The 19,804-nt window shown below is 39.6% G+C and overlaps 1 protein-coding gene across 1 annotated transcript in view; it reads right to left on the reverse strand.

The window, feature by feature from the left end:
• Positions 1–19,804, reverse strand: part of LOC309545254 (stromelysin-1-like) — a 76,057-nt gene that overhangs the window by 31,098 nt on the left and 25,155 nt on the right. Inside the window, exons 5-6 of the mRNA XM_082244391.1 lie at positions 16,822–16,992; positions 15,191–15,455 (exon numbers count right to left, since the gene is read on the reverse strand). Coding sequence (XP_082100517.1) covers positions 15,191–15,455; positions 16,822–16,992 — 436 coding nt within the window. The remainder of the gene's footprint in view (positions 1–15,190; positions 15,456–16,821; positions 16,993–19,804) is intronic.

Consider the following 19,804-nt stretch of genomic DNA (forward strand, 5'->3'; position numbering starts at 1 on the left):
CAAAAAAAGAGCGTAAATTTTGCAAAAATAACAATATTTTTCAAATTTTTTTATATGAAATTCCCCCCAAAAAAATGTAAAAATCAAATTTTTTTAACATTTTCGGGCCAATTTGTTTTATGCTACATATGTTTGGTAAAAAAAAATCGCAAAAAGCGTATTTTGATTGGTTTGCGCAAAAGTTATCGCGTTTACTAACAAAGGGAAAGATTTTTGTCATTTTTGTTGTTTTTTTTTTAACGCGTAATGGCGGCGATCTGCGATTTTTTTTGCAGTACTGCGACATTGCGGCGGACCCTTGACTGACATTTTTGACACTTTTGGGGTTACCAGTGACATTACTGCAGTAATCAGTGCTATACATATGCACTGTTACTGCAAAATTACACTGGTAGTGAAGGGGTTAACTTTATTTGAGAGGGAGGGGCTGTGTGTGTCCCTAGGGGTGTGATTCTAACTGTGATTGGCTGTCTATTGAGCTGTAGAAACAGTGATCAACGGTTCTACATAGTAGAACCGTGTGATCACAGTTTCTACACAGGGGAGAATGACAGACGGCTTGTTTACACAAGCTGCCTGACTTTCTCCCTCTGCATCGGCGATCGCAGAGTGACCGGCGGACATCGGGTCCGCCGGTCACACGCGCGGGGGGGGGTCCTTGACCACGCGGGAGCGCGCCTCCGGCGGCGCGCGCTCGCTCCCTAAACCCTCACAGGCTAGCGACGTAGACCTACATCACTTTGCCTGTGAGGGGTGACTGCCGACGTAGATAGTCGTGCGGCAGTCGGCAAGTGGTTAAAGTGTTTACTGGTTTGATGATAAGCTTTAGCTTAGCTCTACCCTAAAGTGATAATTTGGCAGTAAAATCTGTCCATATGCCCCATATGTAGAAAATTCAGTATCAGCTGCTCAGCATGAAGTTAACCTCCCTGGCGGTATGATTCTTTCGTATTTTAGGTGCTGATTATTTTGCATGTAATTCTTAAGAATGAGCAGCCCAAACCAACTATTTACACATGATTTTTTTTTTGACTGTGTTCTTTATAACATCTCGGGTATGATAAAGTTTGAAACACAAAATCATAAATTATAATATAATAAAAAACTATAAATAAGTTAAAGTATGTATGTATGTATGTATACATATATATATATACACATATATATATATATATATATATATATATACACATATATATATATATATATATATATATATATATATATACACACATATATATATATACACATATATATATATATATATATATATATATATATACACACATATATATATATATATACACACATATATATATATATATATATATATATATATATATATATATATATATATACATACATATATATATATATATATATATATATATATATACACATACATATATATATACACATATATATATATATATATATATATATATATATATATATATATATATATATATATATATACATACATATATATATACACATATATATATATATATATATATATATATATATATATATATATATATATATATACGTATATATATTGTGACAGGAAGTCAGGTAAATCTGGGGATGTAGTCACAGAGAGGAGACACATTCCCACCTGGTTTGGAAAATTCACCAATTACTATAGGGTGTCAGCTGCAGAGAGAGCCAGCAGGAAGTTGAAAACCATTCAGCTGTTCAGAATGAGGAAATGAAGGCCTCTATAAATTGTCCAAAGGAAGTCCTATTGATTGCTGCCTCCTGTCGCTGTGTGGGCTGGGAGAGGAGGGCAGACAGATGTGTGCCTCCCAACGCTGAGGAAGCCTGGGAGAAGGACTGCTGCCTCCTGTCGCCGTGTGGGCTGGGAGAGGAGGACAGACAGATGTGTGCCTCCCGACAAGCTGTGTGAGCATGGGAGAAGACCCCCTGAAGTGATGAGTACTAAGGAGGGTACAAAGTGTGAAGACTTCTCAAGGTGAGAAACTGAACTATTTCTATGTGGAAGAAATAAAGGAATGTTTGCCATGTGAAGAGACAAGCAAAGGGACATGTTCAATGTGAAAGGGACATGTTCAATGTGAAAAGGAAAAGGGACATGTTGAATGGACATTTGTTATGTGAAGATAAAAATGGACTATTGAGTGTCTGCTGTGGGATCAGCAAAGTTTGCTCCAACAATAGGTTGGAGACAGACTCTTAGGTAGGTTCTGGTGTGAGAAGGTAGCCGCCCACAGAGGCAAGGATTTATTTTGTGTTTTATTTTATTTTGGATGTTTTTGCTGCATGCAGTTTGAAAGAAGAAAATCGCATGATTAAACCAAACTGTTGTTTGCAACCACTTCTCGGCTATCTATTTGTGTAAACGCACCCGCCAAAGGGGTCACCCATACGCCTACCACCGAGCGAGTCCCCACAATATATATATATAAGAGAAAAAGTCCACAGGGATCGCTGCACAAATATTCTTTCTTTATTAGAAAAACATCCAAAAGTACATACCAGTACAATATCAGAGTATTTCGATAGTAGTCAAGTTTCGGACTCCAAAGTTAACGTCCTTCCTCATACAGAAATACATCTAAGGCTCCTTTCACACTATCCGTCCGTCGGACGGATGCCGTTTTTCTCAGCGGGGGATCGAGCCGCCGATCCCCCGCTGAGCAGGAGGATGACAGCTGTGTCTCCGTGCTGTGTGCGGAGACACAGCTGTCAGTTCCCAATGCATCTCTATGGGGGAAATCGGATGGGAACGGACCGTCGGTCCGTTCTCATCCGATCCCATCCGATCCGCTGGACGGATGAAAAATAGGGTTTCCATCCGTCCAGATTTGACGGATCGGATCGAGTCGGATGTCAGCGGACATGTCTCCGCTGCCATCCGATGCCCCATAGGAATGCATGGGGGGGGCTGTTCAGATCCGCCAAAAAAACGAACAGGCGGATCTGAACGGTCCGCCTGTGTAAAAGCTGCCTAAATCTCTATACAAATACAAAGGCTTATATATGCTCAAACATCAATTAAGAATCCACAAGTCATCAATCATTAGTTAATTCACACAGGAGTCTCCAATTGATCATCAGGAGGACTGAGATAAGGTTACAAAGCACGGATTCTTCCCTATGTATAATTAGTCATATCCAGTATATTCTGTCCTAATAGTAAAGGAATGGAAAAATATTTATCAATAAAAAAGACTCCACAAAAGCATGTATTTCAATCAATGAAATAACACAATTAATCATATATTGCCGTATTGGATATAGCTGTCACTGTTGAGGGTGTAAGACACATATCAGACCAAAAGGTCCATTTATAAAGATACAATTTATAAAAATAAATACAAGTCGAGTTCAGAATTTAACCCCTTCGGTTGTAAAGTGTCTAAAAAATGGATCCACTGGACTTCACGTTTCCTAAGTTGTAGTTCACGATTTCCTCCCCTTCTATTTCTAGGTATGTTATCAATAACCATAAATCTCAATTGGGACACTGAGTGTCCTTTTTACAAAAAATGTCTCGCTAGTGGTAACTGAATTAGTTTGTCCTTTATTGAGTATTTATGTCGGGCAATGCGGTGGCTTTTTGGGTGGTTTCACCAACATAATATAAGCCACAAGGGCATTTGATGATATATATAACATATGAAGACTGACATGTAAAATGATCCTTGATTTTTATATCATATCCCTTGTGTGGATGTGTAAAGTTTTTTCCTTTTATCATTGAATTGCATTGAATGCAACTCAGGCATGGATAAGAGCCTGTATTTTTTGGTCCTAAAAATGTTACAATAGGACTAGGATCAACATACTGGTCAGTCTTCACTAACCTGTCACGTAAGGTTCTGCCTTTTCTGTATGATGGTAGTGGGGGTGCATGAAATTCCGGAATATTGGGATCATTTTCTCCCAATATAGACCAGTGTCTCTTAACAATTTTCTGTATTTCAGTGGAGAATGGGTGAAATTGTGACACAAAGGGGATCCTCCATTGAACACTTCGTGAGTTTGCAAATGTCATTACTTGTTTCTGTTCTTTATTAATTACCTCAGAAGGATATCCCCTTTCTGTCAGTTTCTCACCCATCTCTTTCAATCTGATTGCACAAGTCTGTGGGTTAGTTACTATTCTTTTAACTCGTGTAAATTGGCTTCTAGGGATAGATTTGAAAACACCAACTGGATGAAAACTATTGTAATGCAGAAGTTAATTTTTATCTGTTGGCTTACTGTATAAATCAATAATAATGCGTGTGTCATCCAAGGTTAACATTGTATCCAAAAATGGAATCTTTTCAGAGCTGTATGTCATACTAAATTCTAATCAGGTATCAAATGGTTAATATAGTCATTGAACAGCGATAAGGAACCAATGTCGCCACCCCACACTGCAAATACATCATCCACAAATCTGAACCAGCACTTGCAGTGCTTCATAAATTGTATATTATTATAAATGAAGGATGTTTCCACCATATCCATGAATGCATTAGCGTATGGGGGTGCGACATTAGAACCCATCGCTGCCCCTCTGAGTTGCATAAAGTGCTGTTCTTTAGACAAAAAGAAATTTTATTCCAATACCACCTTCAACAGATCCAACAAAAACAAAACCTGATCACTATTGTATAAACCCGAGTGTATTAACAAACGGTAACATGCCTCAATCCCCAATTCATGTGGAATGATAGTATATAGAAATATATGACAGATGCTGGATCAGCGCTATTGAACCCACAGTGTTATTATAAAATTATAAAAATTAATGTAAACAATAGATATAAAAGCAGATATAGAGAATCAAAAAATATTGATAAAAAACACAATGATAAATATTTGTGTATATAGATACAAAGTCCACGGAGTAGAGTCTATGTACAGATGGACGGCTGACGAAGGGGCATGCCTCGAACGCTAGCACCACCCCGCTTCCACCGGATGTGATGAGGGAGAAGCTGTGACACCAACAGGACACCAGGTAGTGCCAGAAGCCACTGACACAGCCAGGACCCAGGGCTGTCTACACCTCTCCTGCCTCCCCTGCAGTGGATCGGATGACTTGCTGTAAAGCCTGCTCCTATCACTCATGTGAGTGCATTACCTTTTATGCCAATAAAGTATTGTTTTAATACTACACTCAGGTGGCGCTGCTCTGTTCTCTCTCTTTTTCAATGATGGTATATAAACTACCTATGTCCCATGTTACTAGGAGGGAGTCTGGCACAACATTAACCCCACGTATCTTAAACAAAAAATCACTAGTATCTCGGATATATGATCCAGTCTTCATAATTAATGGTGTTAAACATTTATCTAAATATTTTGCCAGGGGTGTTGTGACAGACTCCATCCCAGAAACAATGGGACTTCCGGGTGGATTCAAAAGATCTTTGTGAATTTTCGACAATATATAAATTACTGGAGTAACTGGATATTCATTAACCAAATAGTTTTGTGTGTCGTTATCAATAATACCTGCTCGAACAGCTGATGCTAAGATCTTTTTTATTCTAGCTTGTACACGGAAAACAGGACTGATGTCTAATGGTTTATAGGTTTCCCTATTTGATAACTGTCTCCTTATCTCAGCCTCATATTTACAAGTGTCCATTACCACTATTGCTCCACCCTTGTCAGCCGGCTTAAATGTTATATCATGCCGAGCTGACAAGGATGATAATGCTTCCATTTCAGATTTAGACAAATTTTTTGGAACAAACTCTTTTTTGCCACCATCTTTCAAAAATTAACCAATGTCTTGATCAACCTTATTAATAAATACTTCCACCGCTGCACACGAGGTGGGTGGAGTCACTTTACTTTTAACATACAGGTTCAGATTTTTGACTGATAGTGGCCCTGACTGTACAGTTTTAATATCAGGTTTCATGGAATAATATGCTTTCAAGCGCAATTGCCGATAGAAGCGATATAAATCCTGTCTTAGTGTAAACTTGTTCATCTTCTCTTTAGGACAAAAACCTAAACCCTTATTTAAAACTTCTAATTCAGGTTTAGACCGGGGAACAGATGAAATATTGTATACCACATCATTCTTTATCTCCTGGATCGAGTTCTCGGTCTTGTTGGCACACCTCGGGGTCTTTGACCTCCGATATCGTTTGCCAACCCCCTCCTCCTGGTTCTTGGCCTGTGGTTGTAGCTAAAAAAGCAGAATTTGATTCCTGAGTTGAAGATTCAGTAGAGGCAATGGAGGAAGAGGAGGTAGAAAATTAACCACTTACCGCAAAGTGACGTAGGGGTACGTCGGGTAACGGTACCGTGGTTTAGTGCCAATGGTCGGCTTTCCGTCGGTAACGACCGATGCGGCTCGGGAGCCGCTCGATCGTTACCCGGGTGAGCGGGAGGGGACATCCCCCCCCCCCCCACCGCCTTCCGTGACTCTTAACGGGCGTCCCCTCCCACCGGGAGACCCGAGCACCCTGCCGGCACATCCGCTGGCTGGATGGAGTCCCGATCAAAGCCGGAAACGGTTTCGATCGGGTCTCCGATGACGTAACCCGGAGGCGGCGTCCATGATGTTACTTCCGGGTTACTGTGCTGCAAAAGGCGGCAAATTTAAAAAACGGCTGTATGCAAAAATGCAGTTTTCGGCGTTTTGCATACATGGAAGTGTAGTGGAGGGGTCTAGGGTCTTTTCGACCCTCGATCCCTCCATAAAGAGTACCTGTCACTACATATTGGTGTCACAAGGGATGTTTACATTGCTTGTGACAGCAGTAAAAGTGATCAGATTTTTTTTTTTTATTAAAACCTGTAAAAAAGTAAAAAAATAATAAAATAAATAGGAAAAAAAAAATGTTAGCCGTCGCCGTCACCGTTAGCTCATGCACAAAAAAACGTATACGGAAGTCAACCCGCGAATTAAATCGCTGTTCAAACCACACATGTGAGGTATCGCTGCAATCGTCAGAGCTCTAACTCTAAACTGGTAACTGTTAAAAAAATTTAAAACGTCGCCTATTGAGATTTCTATTGACCGTAGTTTGTCGCCATTCCACGGGTGCGCGCAACTTTAAACTGTAACATGTTGGGTATCTATTTACTCGGCGTGACATCATCTTTCACAATATATAAAAAAATAGGCTAACTTTACTGTTTAGTATTTTTAAAATGCAGTGAAATGTGATTTTTCAAAATGTTTCCAAAAAAATTGCGTTTTAAAGACCGCTGCGCAAATACTGTGTGACAAAAAATATTGCAATGACCGCCATTTGATTCTCCAGAGTCTTTGCTAAAATAATATATATAATGTTTGGGGGTTCTAAGTAGTTTTCTAGGAAAAAATACTGATTTTAACTTGTAAACAAAAAGTGTCCGAAATAGGGCTGGGGCTTAAGTGGTTAAGGGCATTTATACACACATAGATTGATTGCAGTGTGTAATTTGTTGAACTTTTCTCTTTTTTCTTTAGTATACAGGGTGGCTGCAGACAGGCAGCTTTTCCCCAAGAATGAAGAACAGGGACTTACCTGCCCTACTCAGTTTGCACGGTGGCATACACATGTACATGCACGTGTACGTGTACGTGTTCATGTATACTTCTTTACATGGGAACCAACAGAAAGAATCCCTCAAGTCTCATTTAAATGGGCAGCTATTATTGCCATCTCTCTGAAAAGTGGTCTGCAGTGGATGATTTTTTAGGGGAAGAGGGAGTTGACAGGCAGTCAGTTGGCAATATTTTACTTGAATACTTACTTCTTTCACTGAATGGGTTACGTTCAATGGTGGTACCACCAGCCGAAAATGATATGCCATTTCATTTTTGGTAAGTGTACATCCCTGAGTGGCTAAATGTCTGTGTTTAGGTGAGCAGTCAGGGGTGGTAAAACTGCAGCTCAACCATCTGGTCTTACTGTCCCCTGGCTGCCCATGTGAACAAGCCCTTAACCACTTTAGCCCCGGAAGATTTTGCTGCTCAATGACCAGGCCACTTTTTTCAACTTGGCACTGCGCGACTTTAACTGACAATTGCGTGGTCATGCAACGCTGTACCCAAACAAAATTTACGTCCTTTTTTCCCACAAACAGAGCTTTCTTTTGGTGGTATTCGATCACCTATGCGCTTTTTATTTTTTGCGATATTAATAAAAAAAGCGAAAAATTTACATTTTCTACTTTAAAAATATCCAATATATTACATTTTTGTCATATATTTAGGCCAAAATGTATTTAGTTACATGTCTTTGACAAAAAAATTCTCAATGAGCGTATTTTTATCCACTTTAAGACCGGAAGATTTTACCCCCTTCCTGATCAAGCCATATTTTGCGATTCAGCACTGCGATAATTAAATGGACAATTGCGCGGTCGTGCAATGCTGTACCCAAATGAAATTGATATCCTTTTGTTCCCCACAAATAGAGCTGGTTTTTTGGTGGTATTTGATCACCTGTGCGATTTTTAATTTAAAAATAAAGAGTGACAATTTTGAAAAAAAAAACAATATTTTTCACATTCTGATATATATCATTCCCTAAAAAAAAAATTAAAAATCAAAATTTTTTAACATTTTAGGCCAATTTCTGCTACATATTTTTGGTAAAAAAAAATCGTAATAAGCGTATTTTGATTGGTTTGCGCAAAAGTTATTGCGTTTACTAACTACGGGAAAGATTTGTCATTTTTATTGTTTTTTTTTTTTTTACTAGTAATGGTGGCGATCTGCGATTTTTTTGCAGGACTGTGACATTGCGGCAGACAGATCGGACCCCTAACTGACATTTTTAACACTTTTGGGGGGACCAGTGACATTACTACAGTAATCAGTGCTAAAAATATGCACTGTTACTGTAATAATGACACTGGCAGAGAAGGGGTTAATACTGTTGGTGATCAAGGGTTTAAATGTATGCCTCATACTTACTGACGTGTGTGGGGGGAGGGGATTGTGTGACACAGACACAGATCGCAGGTTCAGCTATGCTGAATCCTGTGATCTCTTCCTGTCTGTCACAGAGAAGAACCGCCTGCTTTGTTTACACAAGCAGTCGGGTCTTCTCACACTTTCCCCGATGATCGGGGAAGAGAGGCGGTGATCGCTGCCTCTCCTCCTCTAGCCCGACTCCTGCCGTGTCTAAACTACGTAGGTCTACGTCGCTGGACCCAGGGGAGCCACTGTGCCGCAGTAGCAGCACAGTGAGCGGTCGGCAAGTGGTTAAAGCAGAACTTCAGTTAAAAATGGAAGTTCCGCTGTTTCTATTCCTCCCCACCTCCTCGGACAGTAATTCAATTTTTTTTTTACTTTTGGAGAATTGCTACCTAGTTTTGACAGGCAATTCGATCAGGCCTAGAGGATCCAAGCAGAGGTTCGCCTCCCCTTCCTGTCCCAAACCTTCTGGGACACTTTACAGGTCCCAGAAGGCTGTTGGACTATTCCCAGGACACAGCACGGACTGCGCATGCACAGTGAGAGGCCAGCTGTGAAGTAGCAAAAAGTCACAGCCGGCTTTCCAAAGTCAACATGGCAGTGCCAGGAAACTGGAGACTGGTGAAGAATTGGCTTGGGTGAGGATAGTTCTTGATCCATGGACAGGTACGTTTCTTTTTTTTTTTAAAGTCAGCAGCTACAGTATTTAAAAAATCCTCATTAAGCCCGGAAGATATTACCCTCTTCCTGAACAGGCCCTATTTTGCGATTCGGCACTGCGTGACTTTAACGGACAATTGCGCAAACAGAGCTTTCTTTTGGTGGTATTTGATCACCTGTGCGATTTTTACTTTTTGTGCTATAAACAAAAAAAAGAACGACAGTTTTGAAAAAAATAACAATATTTTTCAAATTTTTTTATATGAAATTCCCCCCCAAAAAAGGTAAAAATCTAAATTTTTTAACATTTTAGGCCAATTTGTTTTCTGCTACATATGTTTGGTAAAAAAAATCGCAATAAGCATATTTTAATTGGTTTGCGCAAAAGTTATTGCGTTTACTAACTAAGGGAAAGATTTTTGTCATTTTTGGGGTTTTTTTAACGAGTAATGGCGGCGATCTGCGATTTGTTTTGCGGGACTGCGACATTGCGGCGGACAGATCGGACCCTTGACTGACATTTTTGACACTTTTGGGGGTACCAGTGACATTACTACAGTAATCAGTGCTATACATATGCACTGTTACTGTAAAAATGACACTGGCAGGGAAGGGGTTAACTTTATTAGTGATCAAGGGGTTAAGTGTGTCCCTAGGGGCTGCTTCTTACTGTAAAGGGGTGTGGCTAGTGATGTAACCACAGAGACATACGATCCTACATAGCAGGATCGTATGGTCTCTGCAGTTAGATCAGGGAGAATGACAGGCGGCTTTGTTTACATCAGCCGCCTGCCTTTCTCCCTCTCCACCGGGAGATCACGAGTGACCGGCAGACATCGGGTCCGCCGGTCACACGCGCGGAAATGTTAGGGAACGAGCGGGGGCGGGGGCGAGAGCCAGCAGCTGATCAAAAAAAACGGAATGGAATCATCTTGCATCTATGCATGAATCAAAATGTATTCTGACAGCGGAGACCCCTCCACTGACAGAATACACTGATAAGCATCAAAATCATCAAACGAAAATTTTCCAACAACCCCGTTCGTGAGAAGTCGATCATTATATTTACTTTTCACGAGGGAGAACAGCCTCAGATGGAACAAAATTCAGCATGTGCCTTCTGAACTGCCCAAATTTCAATCCATCTATGGCCAGCTTTAATCCCAATATTCATTCATCTTTTAATTTATTGGAAAGCCTTAGTTTATGTGGAAAAGGGTATACAGTAAACCCCCCTCCATTGCGGGGGTTACGTTCCGGACCCAGCCGCGAAAAGTGAAAATCCGCGAAATAGAAAAACCCTATTAAAATGCATTGTAGGCATGTTTTTTTACTGTCACTGTACGTGTAAAAGCATTTTAAGGTCTTTAAACACACTTTTAAAACAATAGAAACCAATTTAAACACATAAAAGATACTAAGAGACAGAGCTATGAAAAACACAAAAATATTTAATTTTTAATGATTTATATAGTAAAATAACATTACAAAAAAAAACGCGAATTACCGGGACCGCAAAAACTGAACCGCGATGGAGCGGGGGATTACTATAGTATGTAATATTTGCCGATTTAAAGCAGTAGGAAAGGCAAAAATGGGAAAGTAATACATAAGGTAAGTCTCTGCCTGTGTAAACATCAGAATTTTTTAATTAACCTCCCTGGCGGTATTCCCGTGTGTGGTTCGGGGTGGAATTTCAGTACCATTAGCGGTAACCCAGAGCCACACTCATGTACCGCTAGGGAGAAATCGCTGGATCCTGGAAGAGGTTACTTACCTTGTCCCCGGGATCCCGCGATGTATTCCGGCAGTGTACGGCGGCCGGATCTTCCGCCTGATGCTGTGTGCCCCGGCTTCCGTTCCCTGCGAACATCGCGTCGCAGGGGGGTGGAACCGGCGGCAAATTCAAAAAATAAAACACACAAACACACTGATATATTACTAAATAAAATAAATTGACCTTAGTTTGCCCCCCAGTGCTTTCTCCAGTGCCCTTGCCTGCAGTTTTACTGTACTATATATATATGTGTGTGTGTATATATATATATATATATATATATATATATATATATATATATACATATATATATATATATATATACACACATATATATATATATATATATATATATACACACATTTATATATAAATATACTTTAACTTATTTATAGTTATTTATTATATTATAATTTATGATTTTGTGTTTCAAAATGTATCATACCCGAGATGTTATAAAGAACGCACAGTAAAAAAAAATCATATGTAAATAGTTGGTTTGGGCTGCTCGTCCTTAAGAATTACATGCAAAATAATGGTACCGCTTTCAGCACATAAAATCTGAAATAATCATACCGCCAGGGAGGTTAAAGAAGCAAATTGAGAACCTTTAGGCTCCGTTCACACCTGAGCGTATTCTTTTTCTGGCATTCTTTTGGGCATTTTTCAGGCGGTTTTTGCAGGTGTTTGGTGGCAGGCTTTGAAATCTGACCAAAAATGCTTGTAATCTGCGAAAAACTACGCTTATGTACTTTTTTGAGCTTCAGGCGTTTTGCTTAAGGCGACAAAACGCTCATATGGGCCATTAAAATGAATAGGATTTTGCTTGTTGGGTGTTTTGAACTTCACAGATGAGTGTTTTACAAGCTGAAAAACATTTAGGTGTGAACAGGGCCTGATAATGTTAAATAGAACCTAGTGCTCCACCTGCTGTTCAAAAATAATAATGCAAAATATTATATGCTATATTTCACATTTACCAAAAACAAAATTATTTAAATAGTCTGACCTAAATAAAGAAATACATTATGTGTAAAGCCAATATACATTCTCTTTAAGTGCAGAGATTTATATTACATTACAGTCTATATCTAGGGGTGTACCTCTGTATGCATGCACGTGTTTAATACCTGCACTGATTTCTATGGCAGCACCTGTGGCTCCCGGGCAGGGAAATATGCACACATTTTTTGCTGTAATGCCCAATGCAGATACGTGCATGTCTTAAATAGACATGTGCAGAACAAAAACATTTGTTTTGTTTCGATATTTACATACATTCGTTAAAATCCTTTTCAGGATTTGTTTTGTTTGTTCGAATCAATTTGCATTTTCTGAATTAGGTCAAATTGAACTCGAATTTGGAAAATGTGAATTGATTCTAATTGCATTTGAATTTGAATCGAATTCCACTCGAATTGCACTTGAATCGAATTCCATTCAAAATGTTGTTTATTCTATTCAAAATTCCAATTTTGGAAGATGATTATATTCTTTCTATTCCATTCTTTTCTTTTCTATTCTATTATTTTATATAATATTCTATTCTTTTCTATTCTATTTGAATTTATTCTGTTTGAAACTCGAATTTCAGGAAAACTTAAATACTGTTATGTTCTATTGTATTCTATTGGTTATTCTATTCTATTCTATTCTTTGCTATTTTATTTATTTTTCTTTTCTATTCTTTGCTATTCTATTCTTTTATTTTCTATTCTATTCAAATGTATTCTATTTGAAAATTCTAATTATGGAGGATGGTTATATTCTTTCTATGTTATTCTATTGGTTTTTTTCCATTCTGTTCTATTCGTTTCTATTCTAGACAATTATATTCTTTTATTTTCTATTATATTCCTTTCTATTCTATTCAAATTTATTTTATACAGATTTTAGGAAATGGTTATATTCTTTCTATTCTATTGTTTTTTTTTTAAATTCTATTCTACTCTTTCATTTATGTATCAGTTGTGGATATTTTTTTAACGGATTCATGACAATTGTCCCTATATATGTGTAATGCTATCTCTCACCCAAAGGTGGTTTAGTGAGCTTTTGACGTTGTGTATTTAAAGATGGCTGCCGCATATCCAATTGACCATCTGGTTGTGGGGGGGGGGGGGGGGTGCAACCATTTGTTGCTGATCTCACTCACAAAATGACCTGTGAGTGTTTAAGAGAAATTATTACATCCTGTGGGTGGTCTCTGGTATGCAGGACTATAAAAAAGGGTCCATAGGAATAGCCTGTTTTTTGGAGCTGTGGAAAGACCAAGCATGCAGCCAGGATTTCTTATTGTCCTGTTCCTCCAGCTATCCAGTGTAAGCTGTTGACATTCAACTACCAGAGCAAAGTATTATTTGATATTTTGGGATATTGGGAATAGGAGTGTATATGGTATTTTGTGTAATGTTTATGGTAAATTGTATGTGTAAGGAAATGTATGTATTTTGATGTCCAGTAAAGTTTTGTTTTATGTTTTTTATTAAAACTGTTCTTGGTGTGTCTGTTCATTTTAAATATTCACTAGATATTTGCGTGGCTGTCCAGTATACCTGCAATTTCAGTATATTGTGCTGCAACAATTAAGAGCTAATGTGCTCAAGTGTATGCAGTCTTTTGCTTTTTATAAATTTTGTTGTTTCCCACTGTTATTAGATTAATATTTGTAATCTAATAACAGCTTTATATTTTCCACATTTGTTAAAATTAACTATTCTATTATTTTCTATTGTATTCAAATGTATCTATTTGAACTTCGAATTTAAAAAGATGGTTATATTCTTTCTATTTTATTTTATGTTTTTTTCCATTCCTTTATTTTCTATTCTATTCTTTTATTTTCTATTCTATTTTGTTCTGTTTTACACTATTCTTTAATTTTCTATGATATCCCTTTTTTTTTCTATTATTATTTTTCTGTTTTTTTTTTTGTATTCTGTTCTGTTTTACTCTATTATAATCTATTATATTTTTTTCTATTCTATTATATTATTTTCTATTCAATTTTATTCTCTTGTGAAATTCGAAAACTATTCAAATCGGTCTTAAATTTTGTTTCGTTATTTCGGATTAATTTAAATTCGTTACTATTGTAATTCAGAAATTTGGATACATCCAAATTTCCAAATAACGAGGAATTTGTCTGAATGTAAATTTGGAACGAAACAAACTGCAGGTGTCTAGTCTTAAAGCCTTACCATCAGGCTTGTACATTTTTACTGGCTATCTTGTAATGAAATTGCTTACTTTGAGTGTTTCACAGTATGCATTAAAAGCTAGTCAGATAGAGCTCTCCTCATTTTCTTTCTGAAGGATATCCAGCATCGTCTAGCTTTTTACACCTCTGCCTGACTGCCCCTGGACAATTTCTTTCAATCTTTAGATGTCAGTTCTTTCAATCATAAAGGCTTAGCTTCACATGTGGGTGTTATCTAGGGCAGTCTGCATGCATTTTTACATTTGCATAACTCCTTCCAAGAGCCAGAGGCATTGTGACATCATCAGCCCACCTCTCAGACTCAGCTAATCAGAGGAAGCTTTGTATTCATTGATAGAATACACCGCTTTCTGTAAATGGCTGAGCACCGATGTGATTGACTCTACTGTGTTCCAGGTATAAGACTGGAAGTTTTGCCTGGAATCTGGAACACAATGCGGTATGAAATACAGTTTATACTGCACATCCAGTGGCCTCACAAGTAAGTGAGGGAAATAGTTAGTTTGGGCCAAGCTGGTCCAAACAAACTATGTAAAATCTAACAAAAGATGGAGTTCAGCTTTAAGATCTCCAGACTTCCTTTTGTGATTGCTTGTAGAAAAATACATTTTCTTGTAAAATAAAAATCTCTTAGACCTACTCATCCTTGAAGAATAGTAAATCCCCCCTCATGCTGGTGACGGCATCAAACTCTAAACTTGGGTTACACCTTTCTGGAACTGCTGGATTTTTTGGTGCATCGGTTGTCTTAGGCTTCTTGGTGGCCGTTGGCCGAGGTTTCTTTGTAGGAATAGGCCATGGGATTCTTGTTGGTTTAGGCTGTTTCCTTGTGGGAATGGGTTTAGGAATTTTTGTTGGTTTTGGCTGTGGTGACCTTGTTGGATTGGGGTTTGTATTTCTTCTTCCTGTTTTTGAAATATATAGTAAAGTCTATAAATAAAACTACTAAAGCCTTTAAAAAAAAACCACTAAAGTCTATAAAATTACTAAACCACTGTAAATAAAAACACTACATATAATGTATTAAATATAGTGATTTTTTTAAAAACTTTATTTAACAAAAGTCTTTAGTAAATAAATCAGAACTTCGCTCTCACGATCAACAATGACCATTTTAATCCTTATACTGCTACCATTAGTAAAAGGATAGGAAAGTATATCATATTTACCAGTTTTAAACTTTTTATTTTTATTTTCTTCAGTTACTTCCTGATTTCTGGTCTAGTCAAATGATGTCATACATTCCAGGAGTCTTCAGGAGGGAAGGAGGGGTTTTCTCAGCTAAGCCTCCTGCCTGCATGCCTGAGCTAAGGGCAGGTGCATTCCAGAAAGGAAATGCAGTGGAGGGGAAGGCGGATGCCCACACGGGAAGCAGTAGCTTTAGTCATCCTCACAGGGTCTGCCTCACATAGGTTCCACTGAGTAGGCCGCAAAGCCACGGGTCCACTTCCCCCCCCGCCCCCCTTCCCCTGTTGTTCCCCAGGAAAAACACGGTCAGCAGCCCAGTTAGCAGCAGCAGCTCGGCCAGCAGCCCGGTCAGCAGCAACTACAGCCAACCCCTGGCAAAAGACCCACAGTGACTGTTTAGAGGGGCGGGGGGAAGGAATGGGAACCGGGGGTCCAACCATCCCAGGGAGGGGCCCATGTCCACCCCAAAAGACCACCAGGGGAGAGGGGGGGACACTACCTACCACACCATGGAACCGTGTGGGCACCGCTCTGGGCAGACCACCGCATCATCGGAATGGAGGTGCTGCGGGCCAAAAGGCACGCTGCGACTCAGGCCGGGACCAGGTCGTATGTGCCCTCGCAAGACGTTTAACTCGCAAGTCAGCCCCTGTCCATTGGGGCTATGTCGTGTCCGACCTAGCGCTGTTCTGAGGCCTGCACGCGCTCACTGCCTGGACTGGGAAGACCTTAAGGATCTAGAATATCCATTCCGTTGCCCAGTCCAGCAGTTAATTGTAGCTCTCACAAGAACAAAATAATAAAAAGAGGAAAAAATTCTATGTAAAAAGAAAAAGTGGTCAGCACCAGAGATCCCAGCAAGGAACTAGGTCCTTACTCCTGACTAGGCAAAAAAAAACTGAATGCCTATAGCAGAGTGTGGGAGTATATCCCCTGGGACTGCCCCATAGGTGTGGTAAAGCTTTTTCCTGCCTAGTGTCCTATTCCTGTAGGGGGCAGCATAACCCAATGGTTAAGAAGATTCTGGAGCTGTGTCCATCAATGAACGAAAGAGAAACTGAAGTTTACTATAAAAGAACATACCATAAAGAGCCTGGATTCCAGCAATATCATCCGAAAAGAGTTTAAACTTGCTTGGATCCACAACTGAATTATCAAGCAAGGTGGGGTACATTATGGCACGCTTGTCTTTTGAGTGCTCCAGTCCTAGAGCATGTCCCAGCTCATGAAGAGCAACAAGGAAGATATTGGTGCCTGCAATTAAAAAAAAAAAAGGTTATTTATCAAACGTAGGTATAAACTTCTAAGGTTCTCGTGTAGTTGTCATGGGTAGATGTGTACATATACATGGTGTTTTAATGACTTTCCTGAACTTTATGAAGGTGTTAAATCCCAACTGAACCCTCCTTAATTATTACTGTGATACAGCCGGACTGAATATACAGCAATAAAAACAGCAAAGGTATAAAATACCCTCTGGGGCAGCACATAGGGGAACTGGACCATAACCCTCTCACATAAAACAGCTTCTGAGCTTCAGTGGTTGAAAACACCTCCCAATCTCAATGCAGGAAGAGGAATCACCGCTCCAGGTGAAACAGGGAAATTAGTACAGCAACAGGTGCTCCCAACAAGCCTTGGCTCGGTTTGCCACCGCGATGAACAGGAAACTTGAAGAGGACAGCCACACACCACAATAGGATACCAAAAGTTGACTTCTTTATTTTAATATAGACAGATAAAAAACACAGGGTTATGATTAGGCACAATGCTGTGTGAAACACGTTAACAACAATATCCCTGGATTCCTGTGCTTTTTATAAAGAAGTCTACTTTTGGTATCCTATTGCAGTGTGCAGTTGTCCTTTTCAAGTTTCCTTCCCAATCTCAATACTGTTTTAATCAATGGCGTTTTCAATGCTGAAGCAGGGAGTCGGCCCTGCTCAGGAAGATTAATTACGTTATAAAAGTAACCAAAGCTGTAAGATGAATATTGTCTGATCTTGCCAGCAGACAAAAGTCATTACTGGAGAACAAATGGATTACCCAGGTTTGATTTTTTCAACTAGAGACTCATATTTCTCTCGAAATAATGCCAGGTACAGGGTTGTCTGCTCACTCCTCTCCAATAAAACTTGCAAGCTTGGGCAATAGAAATGTGAATGTGAAAGAGGCAATCCACCCAAACCTGAGTCAGTACTTCACGTTTTAGCAGGTGATTGACAGTACAATCAATGAACCAGTTAATGGTTTCTTATATCCATTAAAGCTAGAAGTTTAATATGGTAGCAAATATGGATCATGTTTATGTTTAGGTAAATAAATGGAAAACATTAAAAAAAAAAAAAAGAACATTTTTCTGTAAATTTTCCTAAGCAATTTTTAAGTAATTTGTGTAGCCCCATAAATGTAACCCAAGTATATAGCTATATAGTCTTCTTACAAGGATACCATGTAAGAGGAATTTTTATATTGTTGTGAGATAGCAAAACTCAATGCTGATGCTCATCTTTTAATTTAATAAAGCTTTTTTTCCTTTTTTGGATATTACACCATGATGCACACAGAAGAAAACGACATTTGAAATAATAGATATTGTAACATTAAAGTGAATCTATGGGAAAATAAAGAAAATACATGTATGCTGCAGTCTGTCAATAGCATTCACAAAGCTGTTTTTGTTTTTTGGAATTTCTTGTAACATAGTTTTAGGAGTGAGCTTGGGTTCAATCCAAACCCATGTTAGGTCAAACCTGGAAGGAAGTTGTCAGTGCCTAGCCAATCTGGTGCCAGTCATTCCCAAAACCCGAGTCGAACTAAAACTCACCCTGTATATTGTTATTGCCTGTTGATCCTGGCAGTAGATCTGTTGTTTTACCTTTAGTGCACCTCTAAGGGGACCCAGGTGAAATTGGATCCCCCACCCTGCACAGCCAGGCATACCGTATCTTCACAGGCACACTTGAGTCAGGAAACAGCCCAGTGCTTTGTTTTAGTTATTTATTGAGGGATTAGAACTTGGATAGAAATTGGGAAAATTATGGGATGCCCGCTTGACTTCAGAAAAACTCTTTAGGGTCAACGCTTCCTATATATAGCTATATACAGTCTCTATGTACACTCCTCCTCTTCTTCCTCCAGCACTCACTTGCTTGCAAAACAAACTCAGCTGGGTCACTTTTAGTGAATCTGCCAAAGCACTCAGCCAGATTAAAGCAAAAGCCCTTTACAAGCAGGGACCCCAGGCCCCTTGGTTGTGTAGCAAAGTCCAGTGTCCAGCTTACATCCATGTGGCTACTGATCCCAGCACCACCTCTTCAGGCACTGCCAGCTCGCCTGGCTGCAGCTGCCCCTTTCACTAGCCTTCCTGGCTAACTTCTCCACAGTCTTCCCAGACTGACCATCTCTCTCAGGATCCATACCAGACCCTTATCCAAGCATGCAGCATGGCAGGTCAGGAAGGGGAGGGGCGAGCGAGCCACATGCCTTCAACATGGGGAGCCGGTGCTTTGGGGCAGAGGGGGCTCCCCGACAACCCTGGGCTGTGGTTGTCGGGGTCTTCGGGTGGGGGGCTTATCGGAATCTGGAAGCCCCCTTTCACAAGAAGGCCCCCAAATCCCGCCCCCCCCCCCAAGTGAATGGGTATCGGGTACATAGTACCCCTCCCCATTCACAAAAAAAGTGTAAAAAAGTAAAAACCACAGAACACAGTTTTTGACAAGTCCTTGATTAAAAAGAAAAAAAAAATAGCGTCCCTCGACATAAATCCATCGTCAATCACGATGCCTGCAAAAACACTTCCGCCTCTTAAGAGGCTATCTGCCCTCTGCCCGATCCTCAGCTTTGACAGTTCTTTTATAGGCAGTGGGCTGGGCTACCCGGTTACGTCACCTGGTGGCACCGCGCCCTTCTGACGTCATGTGACGTCATGTGAGGTCAGAAGGGGGCGGTGCCACTGGGTGATCTACCCGGGTGGCCCCACCCTTCGCCTATAAAAGAACTGTTAAAGCTGAGAATCGGGCAGAGGGCAGGAAGCCTCTTAAGAGGCGGAAGCGTTTTTAAATTT

The sequence above is a fragment of the Pelophylax lessonae genome (assembly GCF_965119305.1).
Source record: "Pelophylax lessonae genome assembly, chromosome: 2".
NCBI lineage: Eukaryota > Metazoa > Chordata > Amphibia > Anura > Ranidae > Pelophylax > Pelophylax lessonae.